Source organism: Zalophus californianus, chromosome 12 (assembly GCF_009762305.2).
Source record: "Zalophus californianus isolate mZalCal1 chromosome 12, mZalCal1.pri.v2, whole genome shotgun sequence".
Lineage (NCBI taxonomy): Eukaryota > Metazoa > Chordata > Mammalia > Carnivora > Otariidae > Zalophus > Zalophus californianus.
The window spans coordinates 50,994,745-51,009,456 of NC_045606.1; the positions used below are offsets into that span (position 1 = coordinate 50,994,745).

The 14,712-nt window shown below is 36.9% G+C and overlaps 1 protein-coding gene across 1 annotated transcript; it reads right to left on the bottom strand.

The window, feature by feature from the left end:
* Positions 1 to 10,949: 10,949 nt before the first annotated feature.
* Positions 10,950 to 14,451, bottom strand: FERD3L (Fer3 like bHLH transcription factor). Its single transcript, XM_027573077.2, has one exon. The coding sequence runs from the start codon at positions 11,828 to 11,830 to the stop codon at positions 11,333 to 11,335; it is 498 nt and encodes a 165-aa protein (XP_027428878.1). The 5' UTR covers positions 11,831 to 14,451; the 3' UTR covers positions 10,950 to 11,332.
* Between the last annotated feature and the right edge of the window lie 261 nt (positions 14,452 to 14,712).

Here is a 14,712-nt window from a genome sequence, read left to right on the forward strand (position 1 = left end):
CTCCACATCCTTGCCAGGACTTACCTCTTTTCTTCTTGATTATAGCCATTCTGACAAGTGTGAGATGATATCTCATTGTGGTTTTGATTTGCATTTCCATGATGATTAGTGATGTTGAGCACTTTTTCATGTACCTGTTGGCCATTTATAGGTTTTCCTTGGAAAAATGTCTATTCATGTCCTTTGTCCATTTTTAATTGGATTATTTGTGTTTTTGCTATTGAGTTGTATGAGTTACTTGTATATTTTGGATATTAACCTCTTATCAGATAGATGGTTTGCAAATATTTTCTCTTATTCCAAAGGTTGCCTTTTAATTTTTTGATTGTTTCTTTTGCTGTGCAGAGCTTTTAGTTTGATATAGTCCCACTTGTTTTAAAATAACTATGCTATTTTTCTGACTACAAGAGAATGTTAGAAAACTGGAAAAATATATTCAAGTATAAAAATGACCAATTCTCCTATAGCATATATAAAATGAACATTTATATTTGTATACGTAAAGATATGCATACATACACACATATATTTACACATATTCCCATATTAAACAGAAATGAAATCATGCCTTACATTTTGCTTTATACTTTTTCATTTATCATTTATTGGAATCATTTTTCTACAGCACAGTCTCTTTCATACGTCATCCTTTTAATGACCACAACAATTTATTTTATTTTTTTTAAGATTATATTTATTTGAGAGAGAGAGAGCGTGCACACGAGTTGGGGGGAGGGCCAGAGGGAGAAAGAGAAGCAGGCTCCCTCCTGAGCAGGGAGCCCAGTGTAGGTCTCTATTCCAGGATCCTGAGATCATGGCCTGAGCTGAAAGCACACGCTTAACCAACTGAGCCACTCAGGTGCCCCTAACTGACCACAACAATATAAAACAAGGACTTACATTTTTTTTTAAGGACTTACATTTTTAGATATCTAGGTTATTTTCTCAATTTTAATATTATGAACAATCCCTAGATGCATCTTTTTAATCTAATCTTTGTACATGGTATTATTTCCCTAGGCTAAATTCCTACCCGTGAAATTTCTGTAAGCAAGCTGTAAGAATCCACAAAATGTCCTAATGTTGTAAAATATGGTTTAGATCTTCCCAACTAGAGCCAAAGTTCAGAGAACATTCTTGAATCCTTTCTAACGCCTTTCTTTATATGGTAAATTACCTGAACTTCAGATAGTCTTGAATCTCTCCAAGAGGAAGTAGCTCTGCTCCCAGGGAAAATTCTGTTTTTCTCATTGAGTAAATGACCCTCATCTAATCAATGAGTGTTCTGTAGGTTTCCCGAATGGCAATTCCAGACATTTTCTTTTCTACAATTTACTGGCTGCTGGTCTTAGTAATTATATTCAGGTCTGATATACTTACATGGGGCTGTGCTCAGTCAATAACTGGAGTAATTCCTGGGCTTATTTTCAAATGTAAAGACACTGATGCTCACTTGAATTTCGGTGACAAAAGTTAGAAATGTTCAACAATCATTAATATTATGACATATGGAATAGTCAAAAAAGAGGTGGCTATTAGTAAAAAAAAAAAAAAAAGTGAAACTACCAAAGTATGGTAGTTTGGTATGGAGGAAAAGAAGAAAAATGAAACCATTTTTAAGATTTGAGCTAGTAGTGAAAAAATTTACATATGCACCATCCATTCTAAAATACATGTGAAGGCATTCTGATAAAAATACTTTTACATGTATGCATGTTTGCATGTATGTGAACCATACAATGGAAGGAGGGGTTATAACCAATAGAGAAACTCTGAGGATGTCTTGGGTAAGGACCTTGAGGTTTGAATTGAGGTATGGTGCATATTTTCATGTGGATGTAATGTGGGAAGATTTTTGTTGTGATTTGTTGTGTAATACTTTGAGTCCTGAGCATTTTTCAGCCTGCTTCATGTCAACTTAGAAGCAGTTGAATGCATTTGATGAAATGCAATATACTAATAAGGGTATGAAGTTTAATTTGTGGTTGCATCATCTTGAAACAAAGTGGCATCCCATATGTATATTTTAACTGAGCTCATCTGCTCTAATTTCAATGGACTTTGGTGAGATTAAGCAAGCGAATATTGATGAAAGAATTGGTGTGGCATGTTCAGTAAGATCTACAATTAACAAAACCACTTCTTGTCAAATGCTTGTTAACTACAGTTACCACATTTTTTGGTCAAAATTATGAACCCATGGTGAGAATATTTGAAATTGGGTCTGTTCCCCAAGTCAGAAAAATTTTAGTAAATTTCAGAAGACCCTTTACCATCCCTCAAACAAACCACCTAAAGTTGAAATAAAGCTTTTAAAAGGAACAAGATGTGATAATTATCCTTTTATATTTCTATGCAAGGAAGAAAAAACATTAAAATAGTAGATATGAAAAAAGAGTTACCCATTTTTATTTTTATTTTTTAACATGTATTTATTTATTTAGCACGAACGGAGGGGTGGGCAAAGGGAGAGGGAGAGAATCTCAGACATACTCCTCACTGAGCATTGAGCTGACATGGGGCTTGATCTCAGGACCCTGAGATCGTGACCTGAGCTGAAATCAAGAGTCAGATATTCAACCAATGGAGCCACCGAGGCACCCCCATTTTTATTTTTTTATTTTAGTTTTTTTAGAGTTACCCATTTTTAAATGTTGAGAAATTATCTGTAAGTTCAGACCAACTTTATCTTTTCAAAAAAACTCCTATTTAAATTGCAAATAAATCTAGGCCAAAGTGTACAAAACTTTTTAAAGATTTTGTATAAATTTTTGTCAGAGTGAAAAAAAATCTGTGGATAAAGAGAATAAAGCCAAGTGCCAAATTTTCAAAAAAGTGTAAATGGCAGAAATAGCACAGGATGTCCAAGAGTGCACTTTGAGACCCAGCTTCTTTCTCTGCTGCTCCAAAGAGGATCCTTTTCTCTTTTCCTCTCTCAGTCTCCTCTGTGGAAAGCAGGTGGCCATCATTTAACCTTCTTGGGTGCACAGGGACTTCTATATCCCGCAGGGAACCTAAAACAAAGCATGATTATGTACTCCATTTGACTGAGCTGAGTTCTAGGTTTTCATATTTCATGTTTGTCTAGGTCAGGTATGCGTAAGTGCTTAGTAATTGAAGCAGTCCTACTTCTCAGTTGCTGTTACCAACACCACAGCTTTCAAGATGAATTTGCTCAAAAATAAATTCCCAGAGGATACTGGGAATACTACCTTTTCATATAAAAAGCCTTATATACAAATTTTAGAGGTTATTTTAGAAATGTAGGTTTTACAGTGACCTTCCTGGCAGATCAAAGGTCGTGATTACATGTCATGGACCAGAAGCCTTGCCTTTTTATTTCCTTTTTAAAAACAAAATTAAACAAAAATTTGCTATTACAGTGGTGGATTGAATTTGGCATAAATGCCATGCTATTTAAAAGGCTGATTCTGTTAAGAAGAAGCAAGACAATTTACTACTGTTTCTGTATGTGTTTTCATGAGCCTTTCTAAAAGGCTGAATTGTCATTTTGCTCTATATACACATTCAACATTGAAATAGCATAAACAATAACAATAACAGCATTCACTAAATATTTACTTTGTATTAGGCACTGTACTAAGCACTTTATGTGATCTCTTCTGATACTTTAAATAACTCTGTGTTTATTACTTCTACTTCACAGACCAGGATTGGTACTGAAGCCCAGATGTTTTAAGTGAGTTATCTAATCCAGTAAGTGGCAGAATTAGGATGTGTAGCTCTTCCAACACTCAAATTCATACTTGAGAATGTATCTGGCCAAGGAAGTCAGAATGGACCCAGGAACCTAGAATCAGATAATCACTTCTTGGCTATGACCTTCAGGGGTAAAATCCTGATTTTCATTCCAGGATCCACATAATACCATGCACAAAAATTGGCTTCACTTTCACAGGAAACACTTGAAGAAAAATTATAGACCAGGACAAGAATCAAGTATAAGTGAATGTCTCCTTAAAATTAATGATAATTTACATTTCTTAAGTGCTTTATAGGTTCAAACAAATGTCATAGTAATTAACTGATTTTTTTCAGTTTTTATTTTGAAATAACTGTAGATTCACAGAACATTACAAAGGTGGTATAGAGAGGTTCTGTGTACCCTTCACTCAGTTTTCTCCACTGGTTACATCTTACATAATACACTACAATATCAAAACCAGGAAATTAACACTGGTGTAAAAAGACATAGTTTTATGTCATTCTATCACATATGTAGGTCAGTGCAAATACTGTTGCAATTAAAATACAGAACTATTCCATCAGAAATTATCTGATTTGAATAAATGCACACTTATTTAGAAAATATATACTTAAGTGTAATGTCTAGGCTGCTGATGGAATAGAACTTTCTTCTGCATGAATTGAGATCATTTTGTCTCAAATTTAAAGTCACTTACCTATCCTTTCTTTTTTAATATATATGCTATTGCAGTAGAAGTTTAAGGAAGGGGTTTTGATCTCTCTGTTCAGGTTGGGTGTGTATTGTTCCACTTAGAAAGATGCATAGACCAGAATGAAATGCTGACATTCAAGTATTTCAGGAATAAAAAATATCAGAGGAAAAAAATGTATCTGATTATTTTCAACTTATTTAAATGTACTTTATTATGAGTTCTGCTTTTTACAGATTTTGTACTTTCATATATTACCATTGGTGGTAAAGGTGATGCCTTTTTTCATAGAGTTTTGTTGCCATAGAATTGGAAGGGATATGATGGTGATGGTGATGATGATGTTGACGATAATGAGTATTTTAATAGTAGTTACCATTTACTGAGCGCTTGCACACCATTTACTCGGCATACATATTTCAGTCAGTCCTTATAAGGGCCCTATGGGGGGATAATGTTATTATCCCTATTTTAAAGATGAATAAACTGAGGGTCAACAAGGCTAAATAAGTTGTTTTGGCTTCCATAATATGATGTAATGCACTTGCAATTCAAACCCGCTTCTGTCAAATTCCAGAGCTTGTGTTTATAATCATTATGTTCACCAAAAGAGTTTTGTCTCTTCTCTTCTGGTAGGATTGCCCTGAAGCCACTAGAGGAAAGTTTTCGCTTTAAAATATCCATAGAAGGTTATTTCAAGGCCTCTTCAAAAACTTACACCAGTAATCAACCTTGACCAATCTAATTGCAGATACTATATCCCTTTGGTACATGATAAATCCATGTCCACATTTCTGATCCTCAGTAAAGATAAAGGATACTTATTTTTACTACATCATTTCTATTTAAAAATAATAATCATATATTCATTCACAAATAACCTCAGTCTCTAAGAATTTGGTCTCAAATCCTTGATTGGGTATAAATCTTAGTTTTACTGTTTATTAGCTGATTGAGCCTGGGAAAGTTATTTAACTTCTCTATTCCATACTGTCCTCATCACTGCTAGGATGATCAGTGTTTATATCCTAAACTTATTATTTGAACTTTAATAGTTATGTAAAGAATCCAACTGTGTTTAGAACATGTGCTGTCATGTAAGTAATACAATAAATAGGATTATAGATATTATTACCTTTTATTATAGATATTGTTACTATTTCCAGACCTAATAATCCAGTTATTTGGTTTTTCTTCTTGAGACCATTTCTAACTTCAACATTTCACTAAACCATGGGATTAAATATAGCCAACATTTCACTAACCTATAGGACTAAATATAGTCAGTTCAAGATCTGATTGGTAATAAATACAGCTTGTGATTTTACTAAGTTTTGGAGAAATCACAAAATGATCTGCAGTAAAATAATTGTGTAATCATAATTCCTTCATTTGTTCACTCATTCAAACACATATATATGATGCTGCTGCCTTTTATTGTACACCAACTGTTTGATCTATTTCCAAATTCTCATAGATATTTTCCTCCCTTTTGAAGACTGGAAATTATAAAAAGGTGTCTGTCACAGCTGCTTTGAGGTCATCTGTGTTTGCTGACTGCAGGTGGAAATCTCTTTCACAGAGCTCTGAATAGAAGGTGGTAAAATTTGGCCTTTGAGGGAGCCAGACTCTACTAGCCTTTTGTATAATTTATCATCCACAAAGTGTGTTAAGGTGCTTTTGATCTTTGGAAACAATATCTTTCAAAGTAATGTGTTGCTTATATGTGACCATTGGCCCTCTTTAGGTGTCTCAGTATCATGCTGATTTCAATGAGTGAATGAATTTTTAAGATGGTACACTGATGACTCACTTTAATAGAGAGACTCTCGATCCTGTTGAAATCCATTTGGGAGGATCAAATGAGAGGAGGTTTGTGAATGGTGCTTTGAAAACCATAAAGCACTAAGTAACCATAAGTCATTTTATTATAATTTCCATCATATTTATTAAATTTTTGGTTTCACTGAACATTAAAAGTTCTTTGCTTTCTGCAAGATTAAGGGTGTGATTCTGTCAAATATTAACTATAAAGAATATTTTAAAATACATTCGTACTATTCTTTGCGTTTCCTTATATTTCTTTATGGAGTATGTTTCAGGCAGAGAACTAAAAATTTGGGGTCACAGAGAAAGTTGTGGAAATTTATCAGCTTTGGTTTATAGAGACTTGAAGTTTTTTCCATCTTTCTGGTATTTTATTCATGTCAGTTTGCATGGCTTCTTTCCTTTCCTTCTCTTCCTCCGCCAGGTTTGGTTTTGAGCTTTGGATTCAAAGAAACCCCAAAGTCAAAACAAAATGGTCAGAAATGCTGACTCTTGTTTTGCAAACGTTTTTAGTCCAGCATTCACAGGAAAAGAGGGCACTGACCAGAAACTAGGACTAACTTCACCCAGAATGTTGGCAAAGTTCAGGAACCTTTTAGTGAACTTGCACCAAGATATAGATATATAGATATATAACAAAACTTAAACATTTTTTTATTTTACATTAAAGATAATTTAATGAAATAATATCACCCTATAAGAAGTGGATTTAGTACTTAAAATTCAGTATTAATCTACCATTTATTTTTGATAAAAACAAAATAATTTACATTTTGTATTAAATACAATCTCTTGGTTTTTCAAATTGCAGGTTCATTTTGGAAGCTCATATTATAAAATGTACCTAAGTGTTCATTACCTTTGAAATTTTCTTTGGAGATTTGTAATTAAGGAAACAGTTATGCTAAACTCTGCTTATCAGATTTCAAATCAGAATTTTTATAGCTTTGTTATAAACCTTCCACCATCGTGTTTTTATAATGGAAATGCTGACAAATGCAATAATAAATACCAATCCAAGGGTTTTAATTGTTATGTTCATGCAGGAATTATGCATACTAGCATAATATTTGGTTCAGTTTTCAGTGTTAATTTTGCCAAAATCTGCTTTCACATTCGCAACCGTAAAAGATGATCGCCTTGAATAGCTGCTTGTTGATGTCAAAGCCTTCTGATTATTTTTACTTTCTTTGGAAAGTCTGATTATGTCTTTCAAATATGATTTCATTTAGATCTTTTCTTGGTTTACGTGTCTGAATACTAATAGTAACTGGATAATTATGGAGAACTTAGTTTGAGACCAAAAGGCAGGTTTCAGTCAGTAAATTGTGTATAAATAAATCACCTCCAAGCAACATCTGAAATGATACTTAGTTTTCCAAATATCCAAATAACTTATAGATTTCAAAAACATTTTTACAATTTTCCAGAAGTTATTGACATTAGGACTTTTTTAATTGGTGGAAGGTATTAAAAACCAATATCTACTTATATTTTATTCATGTTTAAAAGATAAAGAATAAAACATTTTAACAGACTAAAATCACTTGTACTAAAAAGTACACTGGGGGCACCTGGGTGGTGAGGTTGGTTAACCATCTGACTCTTGGTTTTGGCTCAGGCTTAGGTTGTGATTTCGGGGTCCTGAGATCAAGTCCCGCCTTATGTTAGGCATGGTACTCACTGCAGAGCAGCCTGCTTGGGTTTCTCTTTCCCTCTCCCTGCGCCCCCATACTCGCTCAAGCTCACTCTCTCTCTCTCTCTCTCCCAGGTAAATCAATCAATCAATCAATCTTAAAAAATGTACACTGACAGATGGCAGCTGCATCTGTGGTGAGCATAGCATAATGTATAGAGTTGTTGAATCATTTTTTTGTATGCCTGGAACTAATGTAATATTGTGTGTGACAATATTACAACTACAGGAAATATGTCAACTACAGGAAAAAAATAAAAGTACACTAAATTTATGGATCTTATATAAAAAAACTAGAACGGTCATATTGCTTAGAAAAGTTGAGTGTCGAAATATGGAGGTGTAGTGGATTCATGTTCAAGATGCAGATGATTTTGTCTTATCTCTATGGAGGATTTGGTGTGAGAAATAAGTCAATCCATTTCTTTTGTGTTTATAATCCTTATTTGGCTTCAAATTATTCTATTAGTACAATGATTAAGAAAGTACCTTAAGAGACTTTGACATTTTAAAGCAGCTTCTAAACATACAAAAACATTTACAAAGAACAAAACATTTGCACTTTAACAGATTCAAGATTGGTGGACATAAATTTTTTAGTGATAATGAAGAAATCACTTTTCATATAGAGTCTTTTTAGATATTATTTACTATGCTGAAGAGGTATTCACTGTAGGATATTAAGTGCTTCCTAAGAATATGACAGAATGGTTCAGAGTATGGATGGGGTTAAGGATGATGGAGGCTTGTATTTACTCTTTAGGACCCAGTGATTTTTTTGAGGTCCTTTGTCTACACAGATTTCTTTTTTAAATTTCTGGTTTTCAAAAAAATATTGATGATTCCTAGAGTTGAACCATTTTTTAAAAAAAACTTAACACATCAACTTTTTTTTTACGTGATGTTTAATTCTCAGGAGGACTTTATATGGGGGAAGGAAGGGAGACTGTGCAAGTTCTTTCAATTCTGAACCCACTCTATATGTAAAATGTCAACACATTTTTCACTGATTAAATAAATAACTGGATAAGCATGAAGTATTGATGGAGTCACCAGCACTCCATAAGAAGTTGGGAAACAATACTGTTTAATGAAAAGTTGAGAAATAATTAGTTATGTTCTTTCAACATATTAAAATGAGTAACTTTAAATTTATCTTTAAAAATAGAGGAAGATACGCTAGTCTCAGTGACCAAAGAGTTATCTAGAAAAAGAAGAGAATGAGTAGTTTTACTTTATAAAACTGATATAGAGGTCATTGTCCAAATTTCAGTTCATTTTATTAAAGGCACTAGAGAATAAAAAAAAAATACACTCCCTGATTTTGCTGTTTTTTTTTTTTTTAATCTTATCTGGTTACATTTTTTTCCTTTTACCTGTTATACTGATGGTATGGTAGAGGTGGAAAGATATGGTGAAAAGACAGTCAAAATATGAAATCATCTTTGGTAGGGTAGTCATTTCAGAACTATTTCAGTTCCTATAGATAGAAGAACTAAGAAAAATTTTAAATAAAGACACTTGAGAGACAAACCAAATCCCTGCAATGCTGGTGGGCAGGAGTGTGGACTGGCAGAACCCACCTGAAAGACAAGCCATTTGTAGCCACAAACTTAAATGTACATTTGATGAAGAAATTTTACTTCTAGTTATCTAATACCAGGAAATTATCACAGGCAGAGAAGACATTTAGAAGAATGCTCTTTGCATCATCGTTTATTTTTTAAAAAAGGAAGTATCTTAGCTATCTACTTGTAAAGAACTGGCACTAAATTGTGATACATCATTACAGCAATAATATACAGTAATCAAAATTATGTTTGAATAATATTTAAAGCCAGGGAAACGTGCCCATTCTATATTGCTGAATGGAAAAAGATCAATATCTAAAAGTATCTCAAATTTGTTAAGCATATTTAATTTATATCTGTACAGAAAAAAAGTTAGAAGGAAATAAAAATGCTAACTATGGTAATGTGGAGTGATTTAAATTTCATTTCTTTTTTTGACTTTTGTTTTCCAAACTTTCTAGGATGAATATATCGTACTTATTAATAAAAAATGAATTATATTCCTAAAAGTATAATAGGGAGAATTGTGTGTATGTATATTGTATGTGTGTGCGCAAAGGTGTGTGACGTGAAGTGGCAAAATAAAGTATTGGGCTTTATCCTTTAGAATTTCTGAATTTACGATTAGGCGGGGCTTGTTCACTCAGGTTCCTCCTCACTTACCTACTCCTATCTGAAGAACCCCAGTTCAGGTGTTAGCAGGTCGCCCAGAAGGAAAAACCCTGGAATGGCAGAGGATCCAAACCAGAGGTGGGGGCCCTCGCCTAGGTTCTGCTTCAACCTCATCTCCATCACACACATTTTCCAAAGTGGAAGAATGCATCTCCTCCTTTGAGTTTTTGCTTTGCCCGTTCCTAGATGCGGCTACAAAGAAAGGTATCTTCTCTACCTACAGCTAAAAATTTTAAAGTGCGCGCTCAAACTGCGCTGCGCCTGGGAAGACCAGGTCATTCTCCCGGAAGCGCAGGGGGGACGCCCCGCTCTGCGGCCAAAGTTCCGAGAGCCTAACATCGCGAGGCAAGCCCAGGAGCATCCCCGACGCTTGAGCCCGAGCAACCCCAGTCCACCTCCGGGTTCAAGCGTCGGTGTCCTGGAGCGACCCGAACAAGGTTTCCGGTTCTGCGAGTTAAGGGGAAGAGAGGGGAGAATGATGTCCCTCCTCAGAGGTCGTCTGTTCCCCGGACTCCCCTTCCTTCCTTATTTCCTTCTTTCTGTCTCTAGACAAGCCAAAGAGGACCAGACCAGAGGTCCGGAGTCCCTTGGCCTCTCAGAAGACCCCGCACCCCTTGCAAATGTTTCTGTCGCAGGACCCCCCCGCCCCGCGCTAAGGGCGCGGGCGGGACCGGAGCGCCTGCCCGAGACTGGGCAGAACTGACTCTTGAGAATTAAAAAAAAAAAGTAAGAACGTCTGTTTCTTTTCTTTTTTTTCTTTTTAAGGAAAAGAGAAGATTTTGGACTCTACAGAAGCCCCCGAAGTCTGCAGTTTGGGGAGAGGATTATTAGCTCCTCACCCAATAGGCAGCAGAAGCTGTTTCTGGGCGCTCGCGTCAACAAGCCCAGCGCGTTCTAACTCCTAAGGCGCCACGCCCGCCCCTGCCCCAGACTCCACGGAGAGCGTTCGCGTGTATATTAACTCTACGGCTGCCACTCATCTCGAGGGCTGTGGGGATTTCGCAACTCCAAACCAAACTCCAAAAGGCCAGACATTCTGTCTTGAAGAGTCCCTCCTGGCCTTTCGGCCGCATCCTGCCGGATCCCGAAGCACCCCAAGGCCGCGCGCGCCCAGGAAGAGGGGACAGACCCCTCCATCCCACTCCGCCTCAGCCGGTTTCCTTCTTTTCGCAGCCTTCCAAGAGCTCGGTCATGAAGGAAATGTAGACGATGGCCAGGCGTAGGGTCTCGATTCGGGACAGCCTCTTCTCGTAAGCAAAAGTGGGCACCTTCCTTCGCAGCTGGTCGAAGGCCTCGTTGAGGTTGAACATCCTCTTCCTCTCGCGGATGTTGGCTGCCTGGCGCTGAGCATAGGTGATCACCCTTTTCCTCTTGGGACGGCCCAGCGGGGAGGCGCCTCTCCCATGCTCCTCTTCCTCCTCCTCCTCCTCCTCCCCCTCGTCTACTTCGCCCTCCTCTTCTGGGTCCTCCTCCTCAAAACGTGCCAGCCTCCCGCGTCTTCCCTCTCGGAGCACAAGGTCCCGGTCCCCAAAGGGAACCCCGGGTACGAAGTCGCAGAGGAGAGGGTGCCCAGGGGAGGCCAGGGACAGGTCTGCGACGAAGTCCAGCACGGTGGCGTCCACGCACCTCTCCGGATAAGCCGCCATCGCATCGACTTGGCCCTGCCTCGCATCGGTTTCTCCCAGGGAGGGGCGAGACTCCTAACAGCTCTGAATCTGATGCGGCACCATCACCGAAGGGCCAGGGGAATTAATATTTATAACCAAGTTGATAACAGGATTAGTGGCACCGATAGGGAAGGCTCGGACAATGTCGTCCTCTCGAAACTGATGGAAGAAGACAAGCTTGAACACGCATGGAAGTCTCAAAGGGATAGGCCTCCAATTCTGAGATCCTTTTCGATGCGCCACCTGGGACAGTTTGGCAACAAACCCCCAGCCTCTTACCTGCTGTGCTTTTTGTGTCTCTCCTCACCCCCCGCAGCCAACTAATATTCTTCAGGCTCCTTATCTCATGTAGCTCTTTAATTTAGCTTTGGATTTTCAAAGCAAGGATGTTTTCCACCACTCTGGCTTCTCCTTGGCTTCAGAGTAGAAGTCCTGAATCTTGCCACCCGAGGCTGCCAATGGGTGTGAAACAAGTGCATGTGCTTTTAATGATGTCCTGAAGAGGGGCCCTGTCTGCCAGGGGTCGAGGGGAGCTGTTTGTCTGGTATCCCAGTGCAGCGGCTACTGAAAGGCAAGATCTTCCATTAGCTTAAGTAAGCACGGTAGGGGGGGAGCGGAGAGCGCATTCCCAAGAGTCGCTGTTGGAACCGGCTTTCTCCTTCCAGGGCATCGAAACAGCTCTCCTGCCGCGTTACAAACCCTGACTTCTAAAGTCGGTTTTGTTGTAATCAGCCTAACAACTGAGATACTTGACTTTCCTTTCCCTACTTATCTCCTACTCATGTAAAGTGAAAGATTTTACTTCAGGGCAAAAGTTATGACGGCAATAAAATGAAAAAAAGGAGGCTCCTGATATTTTCTCTGAGTGTACTTCACTAACCCCAGAGTGGGGGGGCGGGAGGGCAAAGCAAACTCTCCCTCCCCCAAAACAAAACATCTTCAGTCTCCTTTCAGAAACGCGATTTACCCTTTGATAAGCCAATGGGTCTATCAGCTCACCCTCTGTTGCAAAGTCTTTGGACTTTTAAATTGCGGATTGGTATTTGTGAACAAAGATAAATCTTCACTTCCATCTGGCTTATTTTCCTCATTGATTGGTACTGCCCTACAGGACTTAAAAGTGGAAACTACACTGAATTCTATTTAAGGGAGATTTAAGAGTTATCATTAGATCATGTTTTTGAGATGAAAGGAAATTTAAAATTTGGTATAAGGAAAATGAAGTTTTACTGTTTTCATATTATCTCTAATATTTTAACGAAGAAGGGTTCATTTTTCCTTCTTTGCCAGTAGCTATATTTATTTGGGATTTTTAAGAAAACATGGAAGAGCAGAATAACATGTTAGAAAATTGTTTTAAAGATGGATTAGAAGAAATAGCCTTAAAGGGTGAGTAAAGAGAGGCCTTTGTCCCAGGAAGAATTCCCAAAGATAATTCCTACTAAGGAGGTAAGTTGTGTGGCTGCTGTTAGTACATTGGACAGCTCCCAGAAACAGCCTATTTCTTACAGGTCAGCACAATTCCTTTTCTTCCTAGCCTCCCTTGTGTACTCCCAGATACTATTAAAGCAGTATCATCTTGAATGCTTCTCTCATTCATTTTTTTCTTTTAACCCATTTGTGTCTGTGTTCTCCCTTACTCTTTTGTCCTTTAGTTGATTTTCTTTTCTCGCGTTTATTCTTCACCCCCAAGTGTGCATTGTGTTAGGCAAAGAAGATTGAAATATATGTTCTTGAAAGATGTTAATGAGTATGAGATCCTTGATTATGATTACCTATTGATTTTTACTCAACTTCTTTCAAAGAGAAGACTGAGAAATAAAAAATGAATTAGAATTTCAACATTGGTTAAAGGATAAGTAAATGGGAGAATTAATTTTTTTTTTTTTGGCAAGCAGTAACATGCTTTCTAACTCTTGTTTAACTTAATGTGTTATTTAATATTTGGACACATTTTATACTTGATTTTTAGTTGTTAAATATTTCTCATGACTTCTCTTTTAAGCACAAACATAAGTGGATTAAATACCTCATCTTGTGAGAATCTAGTTTGACAACAAAATATATTAGGACACTTATTGAAGAGAAACATGAGAGACATTTAAAAGTAAAATTTAATAAAATAGATGTCAGAAGCTATCATGGGACTTGAAACATTTTTCTTGGACTAAAAATCTTTATGATTTTATGCAAGGGGGTGAATATTTCAATAACCTTATCACAAAGGAAACTGAAGCAAAATTAATGTAACCCAATGCATAGGATTGGTTTGAAATATTAATATTAAAATATTAGGGAATTTATTAAGAATGTCTTAATAGGTATGTCTGTAGCAATAATTTAAAAATATCCAAAGATTTTTAAAAAATCCCAAAATTTAAAAAAAAAACCCAAAATGTAAAAAAATCTCAAGATTAATACTTCTGCTTATACCAAAATAATTTCAGTTTATCCTACAAGGTTCTAATCCTGGGGACACAAGTAGAGCAAAAATGTTAAAATCTTAAGTTGTAATGATTGACTCTGTTTTTTGTTTATAAATATAATTATGGAACAGAAATAAGTGAAATTGTTTTTCTCTTCTTCTTTTGAAAAATCTACTCTAATTTTAAAATGATCTTTTGGAGAGGTGCCTGGGTGGCTCGGTCAGCTAAGTGTCTGCCTTCGGCTCAGTTCATAATCCCAGGGTCCTGGGATGGAGCTCCACATTGGGCTCTCTGCTCAGCAGGAAGCCTGCTTCTCCCTCTCCCTGCCTCTCCCCCCTGTACTCTCTATATCTGTCAAATAAATAAATACATAATCTTTAAAAAAGAAAATGCTTTTGTGGATATTTGGTTTCACAGTAAATATGCGTAGTAAAT